This window comes from Panthera tigris, chromosome D3, assembly GCF_018350195.1.
Source record: "Panthera tigris isolate Pti1 chromosome D3, P.tigris_Pti1_mat1.1, whole genome shotgun sequence".
In the NCBI taxonomy this organism is placed as follows: domain Eukaryota; kingdom Metazoa; phylum Chordata; class Mammalia; order Carnivora; family Felidae; genus Panthera; species Panthera tigris.
The window spans coordinates 76,967,058-76,990,192 of record NC_056671.1 but is presented as its reverse complement, the minus strand read 5'-3'; the positions used below and the strand labels follow the sequence as shown (position 1 = coordinate 76,990,192).

The window sequence follows — 23,135 nt, the reverse complement described above, 5'->3', positions numbered from 1 at the left end:
AAAGTTAAAAAAAAGAACTACATGAATTCACACGTAAAACTCTAACACAAAATATCAGCTGATAAAATTCACACTATATAAAAAGAATTACATAGCCTGACCAAGGGGAATTCATTCCAGGGATGCAAGGCTGGTTCAATACCTGAAAAGTCACCCAAAACACGGACTCCAATAAATGAGTTCAACGAAGTCATGAGGTACATGACAAATACAGAAAACTTAACTGCATTTCAATATATCGGCAATGAACATGTGAATGCTGAAAAGTACAATACCATTTACAATTGTTAGGAAGGAAAAGAGAGAGCAAAACGACACTCAGAGGACATGTATGACGAAAACCACAAAATGATAACAGAAATCAAAGATCTAAAAATAAATGGAGAGACATTCTGTATTCATGAACTATAAGACTCAACACAATAAAGATATCAATTCTCCCCAAACTGATATACAGGTTTAATGTAATTCCTATCAAAATCCCAACAAGATTTTTTATGGATATGGACACGGCTATTCTAAAATTTATATGGCTGGTTTCACTCTTATGTGGATCCTGAGAAACTTAACAGAAACCCACGGGGGAGGGGAAGGAAAAAAAAAAAAAGAGGTTAGAGTGGGAGAGAGCCAAAGCATAAGAGACTGTTAAAAACTGAGAACAAACTGAGGGTTGATGGGGGGTGGGGGATGGGTATTGAGGAGGGCACCTTTTGGGATGAGCACTGGGTGTTGTATGGAAACCAATTTGACAATAAATTTCATATATTAAAAAAATAAAAATTAAATAAATAAATAAATAAATAGAATAAAATAAAATTTATATGGCAAGACAGAACTAGAATAGCTAAAAAAGTGTGAGTGTCAACTATCCTTCTATTTAAAAAAAAAAACTATTTTGAGGAAAAAAAAAGAATAAAAACTGGAGATATCTGTGTTTCAAGACGAAGACTGGATTTCAAGACACTTTACAGTCACCACAATCAAGACTGCGGTGCTGGTGGAGGGACAGACATGTTAATCAACGGAACAGAACACAGAACCCAGAAATAACCACACACAAACATGCCCAACTGAGGCACGCCTGGCTGGCTCAGTCGGTAGAGTGCACAACTCTTGATCTTGGGGGTGGGAGTTCGAGCCCCACGCTGTAAGTATAGAGCTTACTTTAAAAAAAAAATGCTCAACTGATATCTGACGAAGATGCCAAGGCAACTGAACAGAGGAAAGACAGCCTTCTGGACAAACAGTATTAGAGAAAGAAGACGTGCATGGGGAAAACAGACGGCAGCAGAAAACTCAGTGTAAGTCTCATACCTTATACAAAAACTAACCCAAGTGAAAAAAAACAAAAACAAAAAAAACTAACCCAAGTGGATCGTGGTCTTAAACGTGAAACCTAAAACCATACAACATTCAGGGAAAAAACACAGGAAAAAATTTTTCAGAATCTAGAGCAAACAACAGACTCAACGCCGAAAGCACAAGCTCTAAGAGGGAAAACTGCGCTGGACGCCCTCTTCAGCTCTGCTGAAGATCTGCTTAAAGATGCAAAGGCTCAACTGTACTTCTGTAAAACTTCTTAAAAGATGGAAAGACAAGCCACAACTGGGAGGAAAGACTTGCAACCACATACCCAACAAAGGACTAGTATCTAAAATACAACAAGAAGTCTTAAAACTCAACAGTTAAAACACACACACTCAACCTAATTAGAAAATAGGCAAAAGTGACATTTCACCAAAAAGGATATACAGAGGGCCCATAAACACATGAAAACTATGTTCTAGGAGCGCCTGGGTGGCTCAGTCGGTTAAGCGTCCGACTTTGGCTCAGGTCATGATCTCACGGATCGGGTTCTGTGTCTCCCTCTCTCTCTGCCCCTCCCTGGCTCGTGTTCTGTCTCTCTCTCACTCGTAAATAAATAAATAAATAAACATTAAAAAAAATTTTTTTTAAAGCTGGTGAGGATGCAGAGAAACCGGACCACTCATGCACTGTCCGAGGAATAAGAAACGGTTCAGCCATTCTGGAAGAGTTTCTTAAAAACATAAATGTGCAACCAGCATACGACCCACCAATTGTCTACCTGGGCTTTTGTCCCAGCAAACTCAAACTTAGGTCCACACAAAAACCTGTGTACAAGTGTTTATAGCAGCTGTATTCAAAATTCACCCCACACTGGAAACAATGCAGACATCCTGAGAACACTGAAAGGTATACACCCTGCGGTACAACCTTGGATGGACTACTACTCAGTGGTCTGAAAGAACAAACTACTCGTCCACGCTAGAACCTGGATGCATCTCCAGGGAAGGAGCCGGTCCCCAAAGGTTACATATGGTGTGGCTTCATTTATAAAGCATTCCTGAAATAACAACACCTGTAAAGATGGAGAAGAGATTAGTGGTTGCTGGGGGTTAAGCAGCAGGTAGGGGTGGCTCTAAAAAGGCAGTTTGAAAGTTCCCAGTGGTTATGGAAATATTCTATAGATTCACTGCAGTGATGTCTATATCCTGTTCTACAGTTTTGCAGAGTACTACTGGGGGAGAGTCAATAAGGGATACACAGGATCTCCGTATTGTTTTACATGAATCTAAAATCATCCCAAAATAAAAAGTTTAACTTTATGGGGCCTGGGTGGCTCAGTTGGTTAAGCGTTCAACTTCCTCTCAGGTCACGATCTCACGGAGCATGAGTCTGAGCCCCACATCAGGCTCTCTGCTATCAGCACAGAGCCTGCTTTGGATCCTCTGTCCCCCTCTCTCTCCACCCCTCTCCTGCTGGTTCGTTCTCTCTCTCTCTCTCTCTCTCTCTCCCTCTCTCCCTCTGTCAAAATAAACAAATCAACTTAAAAAGAAAAAGTCTGGGGTGCCTGGGTGGCTCAGTCAGTTAAGCATCCGACTTCAGCTCAGGTAATAATCTCACAGCTTGCGAGTTCAGGCCCCGCGCTGGGCTCTGTGCTGACAGCCCGGAGCCTGGAGCCTGCTTCAGATTCTGTGTCTCCCCCTCTCTCTGATGTTAAAAAAAGTTTAAAAAAAAAAAAAGTTTAATTAAGAAAATTCAGTGATTTGAGAAAGAAGACCAGAACGTCAGCACAGAGCACTGGAGCAGTAATCAGGTAAAACTTTGACATGATTATGGTAATTATAAGTAGAGGTTGGGGGGGGGGGCGGGTAGGGAGGAGGGCAGGAAGGACATTCCCGCTGCTCGTGAAGTAGTACACCTGTCTCTAGGCCTGGTCAAGTCAAAAGCTGGCAGGCGATGAATGAGGAGTCGTGGACCTGTTAGTCCTGCGAGAGCCCACAGTCGCGCCCTTGAACCTTCAAAATCAACGGCGGCAGTAGGGTCAGTGCAGGAGTCGGCTGTGGACGGTTCCCTAACTAAGACTGCTGTGCAGGCCGGGGGATCCCTGCCCGGGGAAGGGCTCGGGAAAGCCAGAAGAGAAAGCCGGCAGCTTGCAGGCACAGGACTAACCTCCCGCTGGATTCCCATTCCAGAAGCAAGGGCCGGGGTGGGAGCCACAGGGGGTTCCCTACTCGGGGGAGGCAGTCCAGTCTCTCAGTTCACGGGTGGATCACCAAGAACGTGGAGGTCAGAAGAGAAGAGGAAAGTACACGTTTTAAATACCTGGCCGCGGCAGGCAAGAGGGGAAAGACGGGGTTCGGGAGAGAGACTGGTACTTGAGGTGCCATTAGCTCAACTTCCACATTTTGTTAGAAGACGTGTGTTAAGTGCCCTTCTCAGGGAGGGGCCGGTTCACACAGCCAGACTGTTTTTTCCCAACGGAAGTCCACAAACTGTGAACTGGCCAAGAGTCTCGTGAGCGGCAAAGCAGAGAAGACACAACGAAGAACCTTCCCTCTTCTCTCTTCTGTTCTTCCCGTCTGCGGCCCCCAGCTCTCCCACCAGGGTCACCTGATCCCGCACCGGGTGACAGCAATGGGTGAGGACCCCTCCTGGCTCCCGCTGCATTTGAGGCCAGCACAGCAACAGCCATATGGATCTTACCAACGTCCCGGACTATGGAAGAGACTCGGGGTGGGCTTAATTAAACCGAGCGCTGATGAAGCGGCAACGTTCCCACAGACCACCGCGCAGGCTGGGCTGCCGAGCGAGAGACAAGGCTGGCCGCCTGGGTCTGCGGGAGAACCGTCCTCTGGCCTAGTCGGAGAAGAAAGGCGATGAAGAAGGGGGGCCTTCTGGGCAAGGACTCCAGGAAGAGAAGGGGAGATGGGGAACAGGAGGAGGAGACCATGGGACACGTTTATGTTGCCAACCAGTCACGCCTGGATGTGCAGGCAGCCGAGGCTTCCGAGTATAAATATGAGCTGAGTGGACACTTAGCCAGGCAGACGTGGGGAAAGAAAAGACAACAGGGGGCAGTGGGGGGGGGGGAGTGGAATAAGGGGAACGTTCAGCTCAGTGCATATTTGGCCCTAGAGTTAGCTACTCTGCCATGACTCATTCCGAAGTATTCCAGGTGAAACACGTGAGCTACTCTATACACTTGTCCCAGCAAAACGCGGAAGTCGAGGCAAAGCGACCACACACACACACACACACACACACACACACACACACACACACACACAGAAGATGTAAATCTCCTTCTCCGAGGGAAATCTCCACCCCAGTTTGACGCTAGTTTGGCTGGTGAGCCTCAACGGTCAACGGAGAACAAAAACTAGGGGGATACACAGAAGAAGGGAAAGTCCTTTCTCTGAGCCCACATCCTTTCCCCTTCCGAGAAAACAAAGGTTCCCCAAGAGAACAGACTACGGGAGGGCAGCTCCAAATGCCAGATCCTGACCAGCACGCACGGGTGAGGCAAGACGTGAGGAGAACCCTGTGAAGCCAGGACTCACCCTGCCACCCCACGGAGAGTACCAGCGGACGTAGAAACAAGGCAAGAGAACAAACAGAATGAAAGAAATGGGTTTTTTTTTTTTTTTTTAACTCTATCCTTTTAAGACGCGAAGAAATAGGGCCCTTCTGATGAAGCAGTGACGAGGTCAGAGGGCACCCAGAAAGACCCCAGGCGCTGTCACAAGGACACAGTAGAAGAGCTATGTCAGCCGCCGCCTGCCCGAACTAGTCGGCCGCTCTGTGGAGTGCTCCACTGTCTGGGCCGAGGACACGTAACGTCCAATGCTGCAAGGATGCTCTCAAAACTCTCTACCATCTCCACCTCCACTAAACTGCAAATCCAGAGAACAAAAAATTATTGAGGTATTCTTGATCTTTTGCTCCCCAGACTCAAACCCTACAAAGAACTCAGCAGCGGCCCTTGAGGAAACTGATCACGGCGGCTCTATGAGACCTCTGGAGCACAGCATCAACCTCAGGCGACAAGACAGAGGCAAATAAAGCAAAGCGGATCACCCGTGGGTCTTCACAAACAGAAGTTCGAGCCAGTAGTGGCGCAAACTAGCACCCCCTTCCAATTTCATGAGCTTCCTCGTTTGGACAATAAACCATACAGTCTCTCTGGCCTGAATTTGGTTCATTCAACACATTCCGTTAGTTCCAAATGATAAGTATCACATATCTGTAAAACGCACTGATCGATCCCTTGGCCAAATGGTGGCTCGTGGAGAGAAGACGATGATAGGAGATAAAAGGGCCCACTGACATCCACTGTGACCTGCATGTCACCAACATCAACCTACACCTCAGCGCCCCAAAAGATAATAAATAAATAAAAATGAAAATGAAAAGCTATGAGGAAACGCGAAGGCATTCTGTTCAAGCGGAGATGGTTTTCCACTTTTTCACCATACTGGGGACTATTACTGAACGTACTTCTGGACCAGCGTCTCTCGTAAGCAGGCACACCATGTTAAGTGGGTACCGGTAAGTCTGTTTAACTGTAAAAGGCAGTAATTATAAGTAACAGGAATTTTTTTTAATCCCCGAACTGTCATTAACAACCAGGAACGCTGGCGATGTAACCTGATTTGAACACCTGATACAATGGCAGGCTACTACAATTGGCCCCATGTCAGACCTCCCACACATATACCGGTGACCCAACAATTAAGAGCGCGTTTATCCCACATCTAGGGCGCCGTAACTCAACTCGTACAGAGAGTTTCTGTCAAAAAAGACCTCGTCTTCCAAAGACGTTGTTTGTAAAACGAGACTCGTTATTTCAACGTTGTTCAAGCCTCCGAAGACAATCCTTTCCCTCGTGCGCTCGCGCACACGCACACACCCGTGCGCACACACACGCACACACACACACACACACGTGCACTCCCATTTAATTGCGTTCCCACCCCGAAAATCAAGGGCATCGTCTAGAGCACTCATTTCTACAGATCTGTCACCGAAACACCAAAACGTAAGGGATACTCTACTTGTCCACTCGTATCTGCAGCCTGCTGGAAGTGTGTGGCCAGCGACGTCTCGTCCTGGAAAACTTCGTTACACTCCAAACATTTCAGACTATGCCTACAGAGCTTGGATGGGTCTTCGTCTAGAGGCATAGCTGGAATGATGGGTGTGCTGGAGGGAGCGGATATGACTGTCCCGGTGACGCCAGCCTGAATCTTCGTTACAGTGTGTGTGCCGGCTCCCGCGGAGCCTGGAAGAGCAGAGGACGAAGCGGAAGTATTGCTCGACGGAGAGACAATCATCTGATCGGCTGGGACTGGCTTTAAAATCAAGTGGGAGCACTGCATCACAACCCCCTTTTCCTTGTGCCCGCGGGCGTGGGAAAGGAGACTGCACTTGTTGTAAAAAACGAGGTTCTTTGTACAGTGGTTACACGTCACTTCGATGCGCACGCTGCGTCGGTCGTAGTGCTGGGTCAGACTCTTCTCCAGGGCAAAGGAGTCGCCACACTCCAAGCACTTGTACCCGCGGGTCGGTAACGTGATGCCTGCGTTGGCAGGAGGACTGAGGTTGGGGATGTAAACTGGGACCGGGTTGACGCTGCTCAGCACCTTGTTGAAAGCTTCCACCACGGAACTCTGCAAGGAGGACACCACCTGGACCCGAGACACCTTTTTGGGTGGTTGCGAGGCTGCTGCATTGATTATTGCCTGCTTTATTTGCTGCTGAGGTTTGGTTAGCACTTGGCGGAGCTCGGAGGTGGCCTGGGCGCCCTGAGGCAGAAGGTTAAGGTTGGCGAGGTGCACAGTCTTTGGCACGAGTTTGGCGTTGGCCAGGCTGGATGCCGGCACCACAACGGTTTGCTGCTGGATGGCATTGGCGGCTTTGATGATGGCGCTGCTGGCGCTCTGAACAGAGGCAGCAGATATGACCGTGGCTTTGACCGTCGTGTTGTTAGCGAGCTTCAAATTAATGACTTGGGATCCCGCCGTCTTCACGGCGGACACTGGGAGGAAGGCGGTTGCCACGGGCTTGATGGTGACCTGTTTGGGGGTCAGCTCCGCAGGGGCGACTGCGTTGGTGACCACCGCCGACTGCAGAGGCGCCCTGGGCGGGGAGGAGAGGACGGCAGCCGAAGCCGGAGAGGACAGGAGAGACGTCACAGACGCCATCACGGGCCCCGCCTGCTCGGAAGGCTTTTTTCCAGAGTCGAGATCGACCTCTGGCAACACCCTCGTCACTGTTCTCTTTATTTCCCCAGAAGACGTCTTAATGGTTTTTATGCGGACTTTGGGGATTGCTGGTGTCGACCCTGCGGGAGAGGATGGAGACCCCTTGCTGCTGTTCTCACTGGAGATGCTCCTGGGGCTATCGGGCTGCTTCAGGGACACTTTCTTTGTCCCGTCGATGAGGCTCTGGGATTCAGGAGACTTCTCCATGGCTCTGGGACTATCGTTTGCTTCTTTAGGTAACGGAGAGGCCCCCTGTGATTCGGCCACCGGTTCCTTGCAGGAGTCGGAAGCAGCCTTTTTAGCACTAAGTGCTGCTATTGCAGCTATACACGAGGACAGCTTGGACGATGGCTTTGACCTCGACAGCGCGACGCTGCCGAGGCTGGGTTCACTCTTCTCCGAGCTCAGCTTCCCGTCGTGGGCCCGGTTTTCAAGCACCTTTTCAGAGTTTTCCTTCAGCTTATCCTCTGCTTTTCTGGCTTTGAAAGGTTCGTAAACACTCAGATTTAGGGAATTTGTTTCTGTCTCTCTCTTAACGACTCTGTTTTTATCTAAATTGCCTGAAGGAGAGATTCCAGTTTTGCTCAAACCGTCCCCTCCGAGCGCCTTTGGCTTGTCATAGTCCTGCTGGGCGGCCGACCCCGGCAACACGTTCGCCCGAAAACCGGAACGCACGTCCTCTTTGTCCGGTGGGTCGTCCACTTCGATCTTCTCGTCGTCGTCAAACTCTTCAGCGCTTGAGATGGGGCTAAACTGGCTGAACGTGGAGTCTTTTAAAGTCACCTCCGAGGCAGGCGCATCTCCTTTCAAGGACTTCGATCCATCTTTGCCGTAACTGTCGAGAGAGGACGCGGTGAGAAACCCGTTGTGCAAGCCGTTGCCAGTGGGATTGTGGCCGTCCTTCTCGGCGCCCTCGGAGGAATCGATGTTCCGAACGTTCTTCACGATGACGCTGACGCCCACGTCGGAAGAGGACGGTGTGTGGGAGTCCTCGTCGCCATGGGCGTTCTGCTTGATGTGGCTTTCCTGGTCCTCGTGTACAGACTCAATAGCTGCTTTCGGATCGACCATGTCTGGGATGTCAAATGCTGCCAGGAGGTCATCAAAGTCTGGGGTCTTCATATCCCCCATGGTCATGAATTTGATCAGATGTTCTGTTAAGCGAACAGAAACAATTCCATCAGCAAGGAAAACTTGGTAACGATGGGATAAATATCCCTATAGGATTTACACAAACACAGTGACGATGACCGAGAGAGAGCAACTTGATAACTACCCTTCTTACAGCGAGGGGACTCTGAGTGAACAAACGTCCAGAGAACATGGGTAAAGCCTGGGTAATCACAGCTTCAAACTGATTTCTCCAGAATGCCACACAGCATTCCCAGCATGGCACCTCTCTAACAAGAGGGAAGCTGACTGGAACAGGGACGGCACGAAGAGTAGGTTTCGACGTAACACCCAGAAAACTTGCCATGCATCACTGGACTCATCACACTGTCTTCACAAAAAGCTATTCCCGAACCTATTTCGATCTCTACACCATTCGATTCTCCTGGCAAAATTAGCACGATTATAGTCACCACCACGTTTGGCCTCTTGCATTAAAAGGAATATATGACAATCAAAAAAAAAACCCAAAAAACCAATTACAGATCTCGACCCGCCCAAGGAACAAAGGAGCATCCCAACCCATCACATAATGTCTACTGCTAATAAAGTTCCACCTGAGATATTTAAAAGAAAAAAAAAAATCCTAAGGAGCTTATTCCATCCGTTTTTATTGAATCCTACTTTCCTCTATTATGTTAGGGAAAAAAATACTCTCCTGGCAGAAAAGTATAACGTCCCTTCTTTTTCCCTCTCTGGTTCACTGCTTTTAGTGGTTAAGGTAACACACAGCCATTTCCTGATTGCCACTCATCCAGCACAGTGGTCCACGTGGCTGTGGCGGCTGAGGATGACCCTGCCATGACATTGTTCTCAGCGTGGAGCAACATGGACCCCAGGGTGTGGCAGAGCCTGGGAGAAGGGAGGCCTTCTCCTCTGCACTGGGGCTAGATGGGGGCGGAGAACGTTCTCTGAACGTCAGCAACGCCCTGGGCAGTAGGAGGACACGGTTTTAGGAAAATGGACAGTCACGGCCATTACTACAGATGAAGGATCGATTACAAACACGTGAAATGCTTGGGGTCTTTAAAGGGCACCCTTTGCCCACCTGCAGAGGACACGTAATCAGATGTAACTCCACTGTGAGAGAGATCTCTCTCCTGCCTGAACCCCAGAGCACTCCACCTGTTTCCAGTATTTTCTGGTATGCGGCACGGCATACATTTGTCTCTTCGTTCCTACTAGCCTGTCAGCTGACTGAAGATGGCAATGTCTCACTCACTGTGACACCATAAATGCTACATGACTACCACGCCACAAAGTCAGGCACGAGCACACTGGATTTCTAACCGGAAGCCGGGCCTAGACCCAGCCCCCGTCACTCACTAGCTCTGGGATCCTCAGGAAGGAAGGGAATCTCTAAGGGCCTATTCCCTCTCCCTGCAGTGGATGGAGGCAAGCAACCAGGAAGAGAGGAAAAATAGGAAACAAAAAAACCAATGTAGAAGGGAAGGGGGCCATAGCTAATTTTAGGCAACATTCCATGGAAGAATCAGCCTGATGTATAGATACATATTCCTAGACTCTTTCCTTTTTTTTTTTTTTAACTTTCTTTTTTACTTTTTAAAATTTACATCCAAGTTAGTTAGCATATAGTGCACCAATGATTTCAGGAGTAGATTCCTTAGTGCCCTTTCCCCATTTAGCCCATCCCACCTCCCACACCCCTCCAGTAACCCTCTGTTTGTTCTCCATATTTAAGAGTCTCTTATGTTTTTGTCCCCCTCCCTGTTTTTGTATTATTTTTGCTTCCCCTCCCTTATGTTCATCTGTTTTGTGTCTTAACGTCCTCATATGAATGAAGTCATAGGAAATTTGTCTTTCTCTAATTTCGCTTAGCATAATGCCCTCCAGTTCCATCCACATAGTTGCAAATGGCAAGATTTCATTCTTTTTGATTGCCGAGTAATACTCCATTGTATATATATACCACATCTTCTTTATCCATTCATCCATCGATGGACATTTGGGCTCTTTCTATACTTTGGCTATTGTTGATGGTGCTGCTATAAACATGGGGGTGCACGTGTCCCTTCGAAACAGCACACCTGTATCCCTTGGATAAATGCCTAGTAGTGCAATTGCTGGGTCGTAGGGTAGTTCTATTTTTAGTTTTTTGAGGAACCTCCATACTGTTTTCCAGAGTTAGACTCTTTCCTTTTCAATACTTAACGGCTGTTCCTCATTAAAATCTGCTTTAAATCACTGAGAGATTGTCTTCCACATTTTACTAAAGTATTTAATGACTTTTTTTGGGTGGGGTGTATCATCTGTAAAAGATCGTGCATTCCTAGCAAAAATAACTATACCGGGGTCAAGGTAGAATTTCTACTGAGGTGACAATATGCATCCCCGTGAAAATTCACATAAACCACAAATCCATCAGCAGTACTAAGACATCCCCCTCAGCTTGGTCACTCACTGTGGGACACATCCAAACCCTTCTAATAATCTGGATGGGAAAAACTACTATTAAAGATGAAATCCGGGGCACCTGGGTGGCTCAGTCGCTTAAGCGTTCCACTTCGGCAGCCTGGAGCCTGTTTCGGATTCTGTGTGTCCCTCACTCTCTGCCCCTCCCCCACTCACGCTCAGTCTCTCTCTCTCTCTCTCTCTCTCTCTCCCAAAAATAAAAATAAAAATACTTAAAAAAAGAAAAAAAAGATGAAGTCGGGTGATGGGTATTAAGGAGGGTACTTGTTGTGATGAGCTCTGGATGGTGAATGGAAGTGATGAATCACTGAATTCTCCTCCTGAGACCAACATTGCACTGTATGTTAACTCACTAGAATTTAAATAAATATTTGAAAAAAAAAAAAAAAAGAAAGAAAAAAATCATACAGATGAAATCAACGCGCAGGTTCGACAGGGATGAGCTAAAGAACAACTCACCTTGCGTTCACATGTCTCAGAACAGAACTAAGAAAGTCACCGCACTTTCCCTAGATGGTCGGCTTAGCCCAGAGGAAAACACCCCGGGCCAGCACTGTCTCAGATAGGTGCCTGTGGGACTGGACAGGGAACAGTGTATCCCCAGCATCAAACTAGAGCCCAGATAAAAGGTGCGGAGGGAAGAAAACAGCAACAGTTCTAGGCTAATACCGTTGGGAAAATATCCATGACGAGGCAAGTCTGTGATTACGGTCTTCCTTTTAGAATGAAATTGAACATTTAAACTGCAAAATACAGGAAATGCAAACTCCATCTGCCAGATGATACCCACGAAACAGTCCACCCACTTAGGAATAATCCCTGAATGTCACTACTGTTATTTTTAAGCAGCAAACTACAGTTACAAATGAAAACTCACCATCAAATCACCATTAGCAAAGCATCCGTCCCTGTGGTCGAACTTTACCAACCATATTGATCAACGTTTATAGATCGAGGTTCTTAAAGAACTCAAGACACAGAATATGAACTACCACCCAACTCCCACTGGAGGTGAAACGGTCTGAAAACTGTTTTGTTTTTTAATTTTTTTAATGTTTGTTTATTTTTGAGAGAGAGAGGGAGAGCACAAGCAGGGGAGAAGCAGAGAGAGAGGGAGACACAGGGTCTGAAACAGGCTCCAGGCTCCGAGCTGTCAGCACAGAGCCCGACGCGGGGCTCGAACCCACGGACCACGAGATCATGAGCTGAGCCGAAGTCGGACGCTTCACCGACTGAGCCACCCAGGAGCCCCTGAAAACGTTTTTTTTAAGTCACCACTTATCCAAAGCTTGGACCCAGGCTCTAGACGTCCCTGGTGGTGACTAGGCTCTGGCTTGGTCTCCCCATCCCTTTTTTACGGTGACGCGGGATTTATGACACGTGCCCTCCTCCTGTAATTTGGGTAAACAAAACACATCATCCAGTTCCGCATCTTTCGTCCCAGAGGGCAGTCGGCTCAGGAACAAAAAGAACGCAAGAGGCCATTCAAATACCCACGGGTGATGGGCCCGGGACACGCAATCCCAAGAAAGGATAAAAGGTCCTGCGTGAAACAAAGCTCGTTGAACAAATGACAGCCCGGATCCGCAATGTAACTGGCAGGTACCCAGGAATCCTTGGAAGGTTAGTAAACGGATCTCACCCTCTTCCTCTCCAGTTTACATGACAGGGACCTGCCATTCGGGCTGGAGGATGGTGCCCACCACGCTGCCCGTATCTTTTCCTATCCGCCCAACTAAAGCAGAGTTAAGGTTTGGAAAACCCCAGAGAGGAACCCCGGGGTGGGGGAGAAGACATTCCTGACACAGGAGCCACTCGTTCTCTGCAGTAATGTGCCCACACACCCTGCTCTCCTGTCCACCTGTGTCGCTTTCTCTTGCGGGAAGAGGGTGAACTTGAGGGTGAAGTAATGGGACATTTCGAAGAGGTAAGAGGGAATTAGCAGTGGTCCTGAAAACCAGGAGTCGGCCCTCCTAGTTCACCTGAAGGATGTGAAGGGTGAGGACCCAGGACAGGCAGGACAGCGTGAGGGCAGGGCCCCACAGGAGCAGCCGTGCTGCCAGAAACCTAAGCTCACCCGGCGGTGGCCTCACCTCTGCGGGCTTGTAGAGTCATGTTAAGGCCTCACCTCTGCGGGCTTGTAGAATCATGTAATGAATCCCGCTCTCTGTAACTTCACACTTCTTGTATGGTTTACAGAAATGTTTTCCATCCCCACAATCACGCGGGCCTCTTAGCCGTTCCCTTCCCGCATTCAGGAAGGCCAGAGCAAATTTTCCACTTGGAGGGGAAGAAAAATGTTTCACTCCCTCTTCACTCCCCAGTTACATCAGGGACAAAGAGTGAGGTTTACATTTGAAAGTGTTCACCATTTTTCACCCCAATTCCTAGGTACCACTGTTTTGAGAATGTTACAAAAGTAAATTTCAGACTTCTCTTTTAAAAGGTAATAGGGGCACCTGGGTGGCTCACTGGGTTAGCATCCGACTCTTAATTTGGGCTCAGGTTATGATCTCACAGTCGTCAGATCGAGCCCCAGGCTGGGTTCTGCGCAGGCAGCACGGGGTCTTGGGATTCTCTCTCTCCCCTCTGCCCCTCCCCAGTTCGCTCTTTCTCTCTCTCTCTAAATAGGTGATCTTTTATAAAAGAAAGGTAATAGAGAAAGGACTGACTTTAGCTTCTCCTTCCCTGCACAGCTTGATTATCAGACGGAATTAGCTTTATTGTAACAATGCCTCTCATTTCATTTGTACTCTATAAAACATACCTTCCTTCAAAGGCACTAACAGTCTTTTAATTTAAACCTAAACCCCATATAAATAACCTATAATTCACTAACAGCATTTGCGCTTAATGTAGAATGCCCTTTCACCCAAAGACAGTGAAAGTATCTGCAGGGAGAATGCAAGGCCTGTTTACAAAAAAGGAAATTGAAAGAACTCGGGTCTGTCACATGATCACTTGATTCTCTCCTATGACACAGACCAAACATTTCCTTTGTTACCAAAGCCCTAAAATTATAGAAAGCTAGTTCGTCTTTGTTGGCAAAAGTCCAAAGTCACCAAGTCAAAAGAAAGATTTAAGAAAACCTTTTTCACCCCTTCATCATACTTCTTACACTTTCCGATAAAAGACACTTCTTCGTGGAGCAGTTTCCCAGTTTTAAACTAGAGAATGGCAGTGTAAAAGGCCCAGGTGTCACCTTCCCAGGGAACACTAACTTCAGATAATCCCCAGGGATGTGCCTACACGAGCCTGACCCGGCCTAAATCCAGGCCTGGCCCGGTCCAGGTTCTGCCTCCAAAACGGATATGCAAAGTCAATCTGAGCAGTGAAAACACATCGGATTTCCCGTTTAAATGCGGAAACTAACCTTTTCTTTCATGAAAACCAGTAAACTCTGAATCATCATAATCCTAGTATATACTGACCACCTTGTAGGTATTATACAAACTTTCCATAGAACAACTAAAATAATACAACGTCTGTTATTCTTTTGGGGAGACCACATTTGTCACTATTTTCTACCACTGTGCGGACACTGAAGCCCTTTTTAAAGAAATAATTCAACAGAGTAATGAGTCTAACATATATTTCTAACCCCCTTACCTTTCCTTCAAATACAAAATGTTCTTGGGTGCCTGGGGGGGCTCAGTTGGTTGAGCGACAGACTTGGGTCTCAGGTCTTGATCTCATGGTTCCTGAGTTTGAGCCCCGTCTACATTGGGTTCCGTGCTGATAGCACACAACCTGCTTTGGATCCTCTGTCCCCCTCTCTCTCTGCCCCGCTCCCACTCATTCTCTCTTTCTCTCTTTCCCTCTCTCTCTCTCTCTCTCTCCCCCCAAACTAAACGTAAATATATATAACATACATGTTAATATATATTATATATACATATATATAACATTCTTACAACACGTTAACATTAAGCAGTGTTTCGCATTCAATTTGTTCCTCCTAGAAAATGAATCTAGCACTCCTGGTTTTTACCAAGTCTTCAAAGACATAAATGGGACTTGCTTTCTCCTGGCTGCCCACATTTTCCCCATTATCCTAGCCTGCAGACCTTTGGTTCTTCCTCTATCAACAGCACCTCTCTCACCTTTAGTATTCTCTGGGCTCCCCACCATTATATCTCCCATCCACAAAAGGAAGGAAAAAAAAAACAGGGGAAGAAAAAGGGAAGAGGAGAAAGAAAGAAATCACATCCCTTTATCCTCAACTGACCTTCTGCCTTCCACTTCTATCCGTCCCACTTGAATCTGAATTGCTTATAAAAGAAAAATATTTTCTCACTGCAATTCCATTCCAAATACCAAGCAGGTTCAGTTACACAGGTCGGCCCCGCACTTATGCACTTGGCCTAAACCAGCTGGGAACAGATGTCTGTTTTGTGGTGTTTCAAAGAAAGGGAAAAAATCTGATCAGCTCAGTCCCTGGAGCAGCTGTTAAGAACCTCTGCCTTGGGGCCCCTGGGGGGCTCAGTAGGTTAGCGCCCCACTCCTGATCTCGGCTCGGGTCATGATCTCGAGGTTCCTGGGCTCAAGCCCCGCATCGGGCTCACGTCGGGCTCACTGCTGTCAGTGTGTCAGATCCTCGGTCTCCGTCTCTCTCTGCCCCTCCCCAACTCACGCTCTCCCCATCTCTCTCAAAAAATAGAACATGAAAAAAAATGATCGTAATAAAAACACCCACGCACACATATACACACACGTACACACCAAAGTGTGCACAGCTCTGAAGAAAACCAAGCAGTAACAAATGGATCTACGGAGAATCTCTTAAGAATTACATGCCATTTGAAGGCTCCCTGCAAGTGACAAGATGCTAAAGGAAAATGTTCATTCTACCTTTTTCCTCCACACTCACCAGACCCTGATGAATCTTAACAATAAGCCAGAGCACCTGGTAGGTCTACAGGTTCTTCTGCAGCCACAGGGTGGAAGTGTGACCTGTGGCATCACCACCTCCCACCTTTCTGCACTGGTTGGGGGTCTGGTTATGCACCCACCACTCCCCCCCCCAAGGGCAGAAGAACATTTTCTACACAGCCTACACCAGGGTACCATGTGGTGTGTGAAAAGACACTTTACACACAGGGTGAAAAGAACAGAATGTATGTTTTGTTGATTCTGGATGAATTAACAAGAAATTAGTAGATATGGTTGCTATTTATCCAGAATAGATGTTCACTTGTTTCACTAAATCCTCATATTAATCTCAGTATGATCCTTGCATTAATTCTCGATCCGCAGATACTTTGGCCAAGGAAGTGTTGTTTCCTTCTTCAGTTAATACTGGATGTTCCTGATGTGAAATAGAACTGATGTGAAAGTTCAAAACCCTTCTGGAAATATAAACACAGCACCACTTACTCAGGGCACAACCTTGGGAGATACAAGAATAAAACACAGCAGCTTTCCTGCACATCCGCACTGTCCTCAAGGCTATGCCAGCAGGTTCCTCCCTGCCCTCCTGGCCCGTCCCCTCTCCCCAGCCCTGCAGGAACAGCCAGGGGAACGTCCCTCCACATAAGCAAAGGGCCTCCACAAACCTCAGCCCTTCCCAAAGCTCAACCTGCAATCCTTGGACCACGTCCCGCGTCACCCCCCTAAAGAAGGTCACCCTTAGATCCAAGCGCTCAAAGCTCAGCCATGAAGGTTTCCTTTGCTTGGCCCACGGAGGCCTCTCCGGCGGCCAAGATGATCTCCAGGGCAGAGAGCAGCCCCCTGCACTTACCCCCCCGGGAGCCCTACCTCCCCCGTCTCACTCAGCTTCACGATGCTCTCTTCCACACTCCTGACTCCCACGCTGCCAGAGGACAGAGGTGGTTCCTCACCTTCCCCCTTCCCTCTTTCCTGCTCTGTCCCTTCTTCTCCCTGCAATTGGCCTCAGAGACGGCAGGCACCAGGGGAGACCTCTTCGGGTTCCTGGCATGCTGCTTTTAGTCAAGGACTCGGATCGCTGGGACAAATTCTGTACCTCCGGATCCCTGCCAGCCCCTCTGCGATCCACTCTCCTGATGACACTGCTACCATCCAGGGGCTGCAGGAAGGAATTTGGGGGCGGGGGGGAAGACACTACTCTGCATCACAATTTTGGGGGTGGACACACACTTCTATGCATTTATTAAAACCCAGAGAACTTTACTGTATGAAAATGGAGGCGGGGAAGACAACCAGGAATGATGGGAGGCCCCAAATGAAAGAGCAACTGTAAGAAAGAACCTAACTACATCACGGTGAGTAGTATCGGCATGCAGAAGACAGAGGGAAGAAAAGAACTAGCTGAAGTTAATGGGAACACGCAAGTCTGACTGTACACGAGAGGCTGGAGAGGAAGAAGACTGCGCACGTCTTGTCCTCCACAGTCAGTCCCCAAACTGCTGATTGGAGTACAGCCTGTAATCGTCAGTAGTGTTAGACCAATGGTAATTGTTCAGTTTGGATCAGTGTTACAATTATGCAAGGTGGTTAGGGAAAGCTGGGGAAAGGGCACATAGACGCTCCTTGCGTTATTTTTGCAACTTTTCTGCAATTTACAATAATGTCAAAACAGTTTCATGAAGACACATACAATCATTTAATAGCGTGTAGCTACTAAATGACATCAAGCAGGTGCCTCGCAGCTACAAAACACTCCGTACGACGGCCCATTCCCAGTCCCCGTTGCCTCGTGCCCGTTCCATCGCCTGTGCCCTTTCCCACTGCCCGTGGCCTTGCAGCGGAATTTCATTCCCCGACCGGCCATCTTTCCCTCCTGTGGACCCCGCGGCACCGCCAGGAGGCCACCAGGCTTCCCCCGACTCCCTGGCTCTCCCCTCCTCCCCCGTGGGTCCCGTCAGACTCTGCATCTACCTCTGTTCAAAGGACAAGAGCGGCAGCTCCCAGGGTCCCGGCCACAACGCACATTCACAGAACTCTGCCATCTAATTGTACCTGAAGAGTCCTCTTTCCAAACTGCCGGTTTTCCGCTTGGTTCCCCCAACCATATGACCAAGTGTTCCCTGCCAACCTGTTCCTCTTGAGTCCCGACTGTGTTATGTCGGGGACCCTCACTTTCTCTGGGAAAACCCTGAAAACCTTCGGGCAGCATTTTACACACTGTGAAATACACGCGGCTTCCATAGGATCTTATTAGGCTTTTCACAAACACAAGGCTGAAGTAAGCACACCCAGGAAAAGCTGGGTTTTTCTACACTGAACAGACTTCCTTTCGGCAGCCAGCTAGTTACGAATATTCTAAGTCTCTGAAAAGAGGAACGCAGGAGTCCCCAAATTCTGATCTGACCAAAGGTCCCACGATGATTTCCCAAAAGGCTCTACCGATTTCTGCTGCTGCCACTATGCATCAGAGTTACTTTAGTTGCTCCTTGTCCCTCGACTTCATATTTGTTAGCAAATGCCGAAGGTGGCAAAAAGGTAACTTACTATATACCAATTTCTACGTTATTGATTATTACGAAGTTTAAACTTTTTCCCACATGGTTCGCTTACCAGCTGTAAGGAGTAGCTTACTTACTTACAATAATAACTTGAATAATGGACGGATGGATGGAGGGACATGATGAACTTCCTATCTACTTCTTTCTGCCGCTCTAGGAAATAACGGACCAACCTACACGCTTTGTCACTGAGCTGATAGTAACAAGCAAGAGCGTACAAAACCCACCCATACCACAGTCCCCGGAACACGTTGGTTTCTATTAACAAACCCTGGTGGAAAGACTGAGCATTTACTGTCCCAGCTACACAACACGCAGACAACAGGTGGGAGGGCAGAATACCCCTTCCACACCTACCGTCCCTTTGCTCTGACCTCTTTGTGTCAGAAAATTCTCCACCTAAACACAGAGGTGAGCAAACGGTACCTGCACGCGACCCCGGGGACAGGGGAGGACTGGTAGGTAGATATTTAGAGAGAAGGTCGTCATCATCAAACACACAGCGCGGAAAGCACAGCGAGCAGGAGTGGCCGCTGGTCAGAGAATTTTAAGGGATGTTTCCTACTCTTCTCATCCCACAACCAGACAGGAGACCCACCGCTATGGCCAGGACACCTACCCGGCCACGCATTCAGGACCCACTGTGGAGAACGGTTTGTGATCGCTAACCGTCCTCATCGCCGGATATCTGGACTTGAGCGAGACAGTAAGTGGGCAGCACCCTCAGGTGGGGAGGCTGGCACTGAGAGGCCCGGGGGGAGGTCCCGCACAGAACCCACGGGCCAAGGAATGAGCCTCGGTCGGGATCAGAGCTGGAGGCTGGGGCTTAAATGACCCACCAGGTCAGAACCAGAGAGGCGGATGGGCGAGATGCCCAGAGCAGAGGCGCAGGGGCACTGCCCTTGCCTGAGCCCACCTGATCTCTACAGCCCCCAAACCAGTGCACAACTACAGTTTACATACACACACAGCACTTCAGAGTTTGCACCATTTCCCACAAACAGCGGCTCTGTCCTCTGAAATGGTGGGACATTGGAGAAGGTCAAGACCTAAGAGCTATGCCTCCTCCGAATCCTCAGAACCCTCCCCAGCGGAGCCCCAAGAATTATATAAAACTCTTAAGTTTAGAGTCTTAGTTAATAAAGAAAAATCAGTCAGGCCCCTGGGTGGCTCAGTCGGTAAAGCATCCGACTCCTGGTTTAAGCTCAGGCCTTGATCTCAGGGTTGTGAGTTCAAGTCCCCATTGAGCTCAACACTGGGCATGGAGTCTATTTAAAAAAAAAAAAAAAGAACAACCAATAATTAACGTGATGTGAAGAACAACAACAAAAAAAAATAATATATACCTCCATGTGTTTTGAGACCCACACTCAATAAGAAAGTGGTTCTGGTATAGCGTTTCCCATAAAGATCAAATATAGAAGAAATTACATCCTGAAGATGTAAATGTTTTATTATTCCAGCCACCTACACTTTAATCTCCTTCATTTAACTCTGTCACTACTCTTGGCATTCTCGAGGCTAGACTGTAAACTGGGAAAGACAAATGCAAATCTCTAGTTCCCAAGTCCATTTGATTTCATCGATTTATGTTGCCTTCATAAAACCAAATGCTCAAAATTTAATTTTAGTGAGTTTTTAACTATCTCCCTAAGATTCACAAATCTGTAAAAATTCTTGGGACCTCTACGAAAAGATACAAACTACAGACCAAAAATATCATCAACCTAAATTCAATCCCGTTAGCCAGATTTCTATCTAGTGTCAACACCGGAGCTCAGACCACATAAAAAAGCAGCTTAACTCCCCACGCAAGAAATAATGATTTTGTATTGACGTAGTTTTCTAAAACCTGAAGCTACACAAACCAGCTCTGCGCAGTCTTATTGAAAGGTTCGACAAGAGGAAGAGGAAAGTGAGTCATTTGAGACGGTGAGCCCAGTGCTAGGGCAGATGCCTTGCGAAGACCAAAAGTGGGGATACCCAGTACACGGATCTTGGTTTCTGACACCATTTTCCACTAAAAGGAACCAGGGTTCCTTGGAGAAATGGCTGATTCTAGGATCTGGCAGGAAATGCACGAGAAGAACCTGGGGCACCTTGGGAGTGCCAGGAAGTAAGAAAGTGCCCCAAAACGAAACAGCTACATTGACAGGGGCTTGTCAAAGGAACACACAGATCAACTGAAAAAGCTCCCAGTGGCCAAAGCTTGTACAATTTGAGCAACAGGTAAAGCAGTGCTGGATTATATCTCAAAGTATAAAATAAAAACCCATGAGTCCGTAATGATAGAAATGATTAAAATAGGGGAGCCTGGGTGGTTCAATCGGTGGAGCATCTGACTCTTGATGTCAGCTCAGGCAATGAGCTCTCCTTCTCCCTCTGCCCCTCTCCCCTGCTCACGCTCTCACTCTCAATCTTTAAAAAAAAAAAAAATGGGGGGGGGGGTGGCCTGGGTAGATCAGTTGGGTGAGCGTCCGACTTGAGCTCAGGTCATGATCTCACCTTTCTTGAGTTCAAGCCCCGCATTGGGTTCTGTGCCGACAGCTCAGAGCCTGGACCCTGCTTCGGATTCCGTGTCTCCCTCTCTCTTTGCCCCACCCTCGCTTGCGCTCTGTCTCATTCTGTCTCTCAAAAATGAATAAGCATTAAAAAAAAAATTTTTTTTTAAAGATTGAAAATATAAATGGGAGAAAGCAGACAACTCTGTACAGAGGAATTCCAAATAACTTAGTAACTTACATAGATGCCCCGTCCTTATGAAGGTGAAAAGTAACTCCCCACTCCTTACGTGACTTTCTTCTAAAGAGGACGGAATGGAAAGGGGAAAGAAAAGAGTAAGTTTAGGGGAAGAGCCTGACAAACACTCTCTGGGCCAGGTGACCAAGGTCAACATCAACATGAGGACTCACATGGATAGCACATCCCCTTGATGTGACGAGAACACGTTATCCCAGAAACACATTCCCCCAGCCTCACCACGAGAAACACCCTGGACAAACGCCAATTGCCGGACAGTCCACAAAATGCCTGACCACTACTCAAAACGCTGTAAGGTCGTGAAAAACCAGGGGAGCCCGAGAAAGCATCACAGCCAAGAAAAGACTAAGGAGATGTGATGACTGAATATAACGTGAGGTCCTGGATGGGCTGCTGGGACAGAACAGGGCAGCGGGTAAAAACAGAGTAAATCTAAAGAAACCAGGGATTTCGGTTAGTGTTTTTTAAAAGCGAGTAAGAGGGGCGCCTGGGTGGCGCAGTCGGTTGAGCGTCCGACTTCAGCTCAGGTCATGATCTCACGGTTTGTGAGTTCGAGCCCCGCGTCGGGCTCTGTGCTGACAGCTCGGAGCCGGGAGCCTGCTTCGGATTCTGTGTCTCCCTCTCTCTCTACCCCTCCCCTGCTCATACTCTGTCTCTCTCTCTCTGAAAAATGAATAAACTTAAAAAAGAAACTTAAAAAAAAAATAAAAGCGAGTAAGAGAGAGATAATGAAGAGCCACCTGGGGCGGGGGGGGGGGGGTTACAGTGTAAAGAGGGGGCTGGGACAAGCAGAAGATGCAGTAACCTCCTCACCTGACCTTGCAAACAATGCCGGCCAAAGCATTACAAACACGGTACTCCCAAAGCGTTTACGTAATCGCTCTCTACATGTGGAGATTAATTTTCCCTTTTATCCTCTTACCAAGAATCTGCCTCAAGGTCAGCCACTGACTAATCAAAATGACTTAGCGACTTTTAAACCAAAGTTTATCAGAAATAGAACTTCCAGGGGCGCCTGGCTAGTTCGGTTGGTGGTGCCTGTGATTCCCGATCTCCAGTTGTGAGTTCGAGCCCCACTTTGGGTATGGAGACTGCTTAAAAAACTAAAATCTTTAAAACAAAAAAAAAAGGAAGGAAGGGAGGGAGGAAGGGAGGGAGGGAGAGAGGAAGGAAGGAAGGGAGGGAGGGAGGGAGGGAGGAGGGGAGGGAAGGGAATTTCCCAAAGCTTACATATTCCATGCTTTCTGCACACAAAATGACAGAGATGATCTTCCGCTACTACAGCTGGCCCCAGTTTGTGGCCAAAGATGTTAAATGATTTATTTGGGGGTCTCTTTCTGCCCAATGGCAAGTAATGTGACAAGTGGGTCACTGACAATTGCATGCGTAACACAACAGCCTATAGGGGCGCCTGGGTGGCTCAGTCGGTTAAGCGGCCGACTTCGGCTCGGGTCATGATCTCGCGGTCCGTGGGTTCGAGCCCCGCGTCGGGCTCTGTGCTGACAGCTCAGAGCCTGGAGCCTGTTTCAGATTCTGTGTCTCCATCTCTCTGACCCTCCCCCATTCATGCTTTGTCTCTCTCTGTCTCAAAAATAAATAAACGTTAAAAAAAAATTAAAAAAAAAAAAAAAAAGACAACAGCCTATAAAAATAATAGGTCTCCCCTAAAAAAAGGTTTGGTTGTACAAGTCACATGGAAATCAATGAACTATTCACGCCTCTCACCATGCTTTTAGACACTAACAAGGCCGGTCTTTCC

General features: G+C 47.7%; 1 protein-coding gene across 9 annotated transcripts in view; it reads right to left on the bottom strand.

Annotated features, from left to right (window-relative positions):
* Positions 1 to 23,135, bottom strand: part of ZNF532 (zinc finger protein 532) — a 110,321-nt gene that overhangs the window by 52,230 nt on the left and 34,956 nt on the right. For all 9 annotated transcript variants that reach the window (XM_042961889.1, XM_042961886.1, XM_042961887.1 and 6 more), the window contains one exon: positions 6,360 to 8,722. In XM_042961889.1, the coding sequence (XP_042817823.1) occupies positions 6,360 to 8,705 (2,346 nt within the window). In that variant the 5' untranslated portion in view covers positions 8,706 to 8,722. The remainder of the gene's footprint in view (positions 1 to 6,359; positions 8,723 to 23,135) is intronic.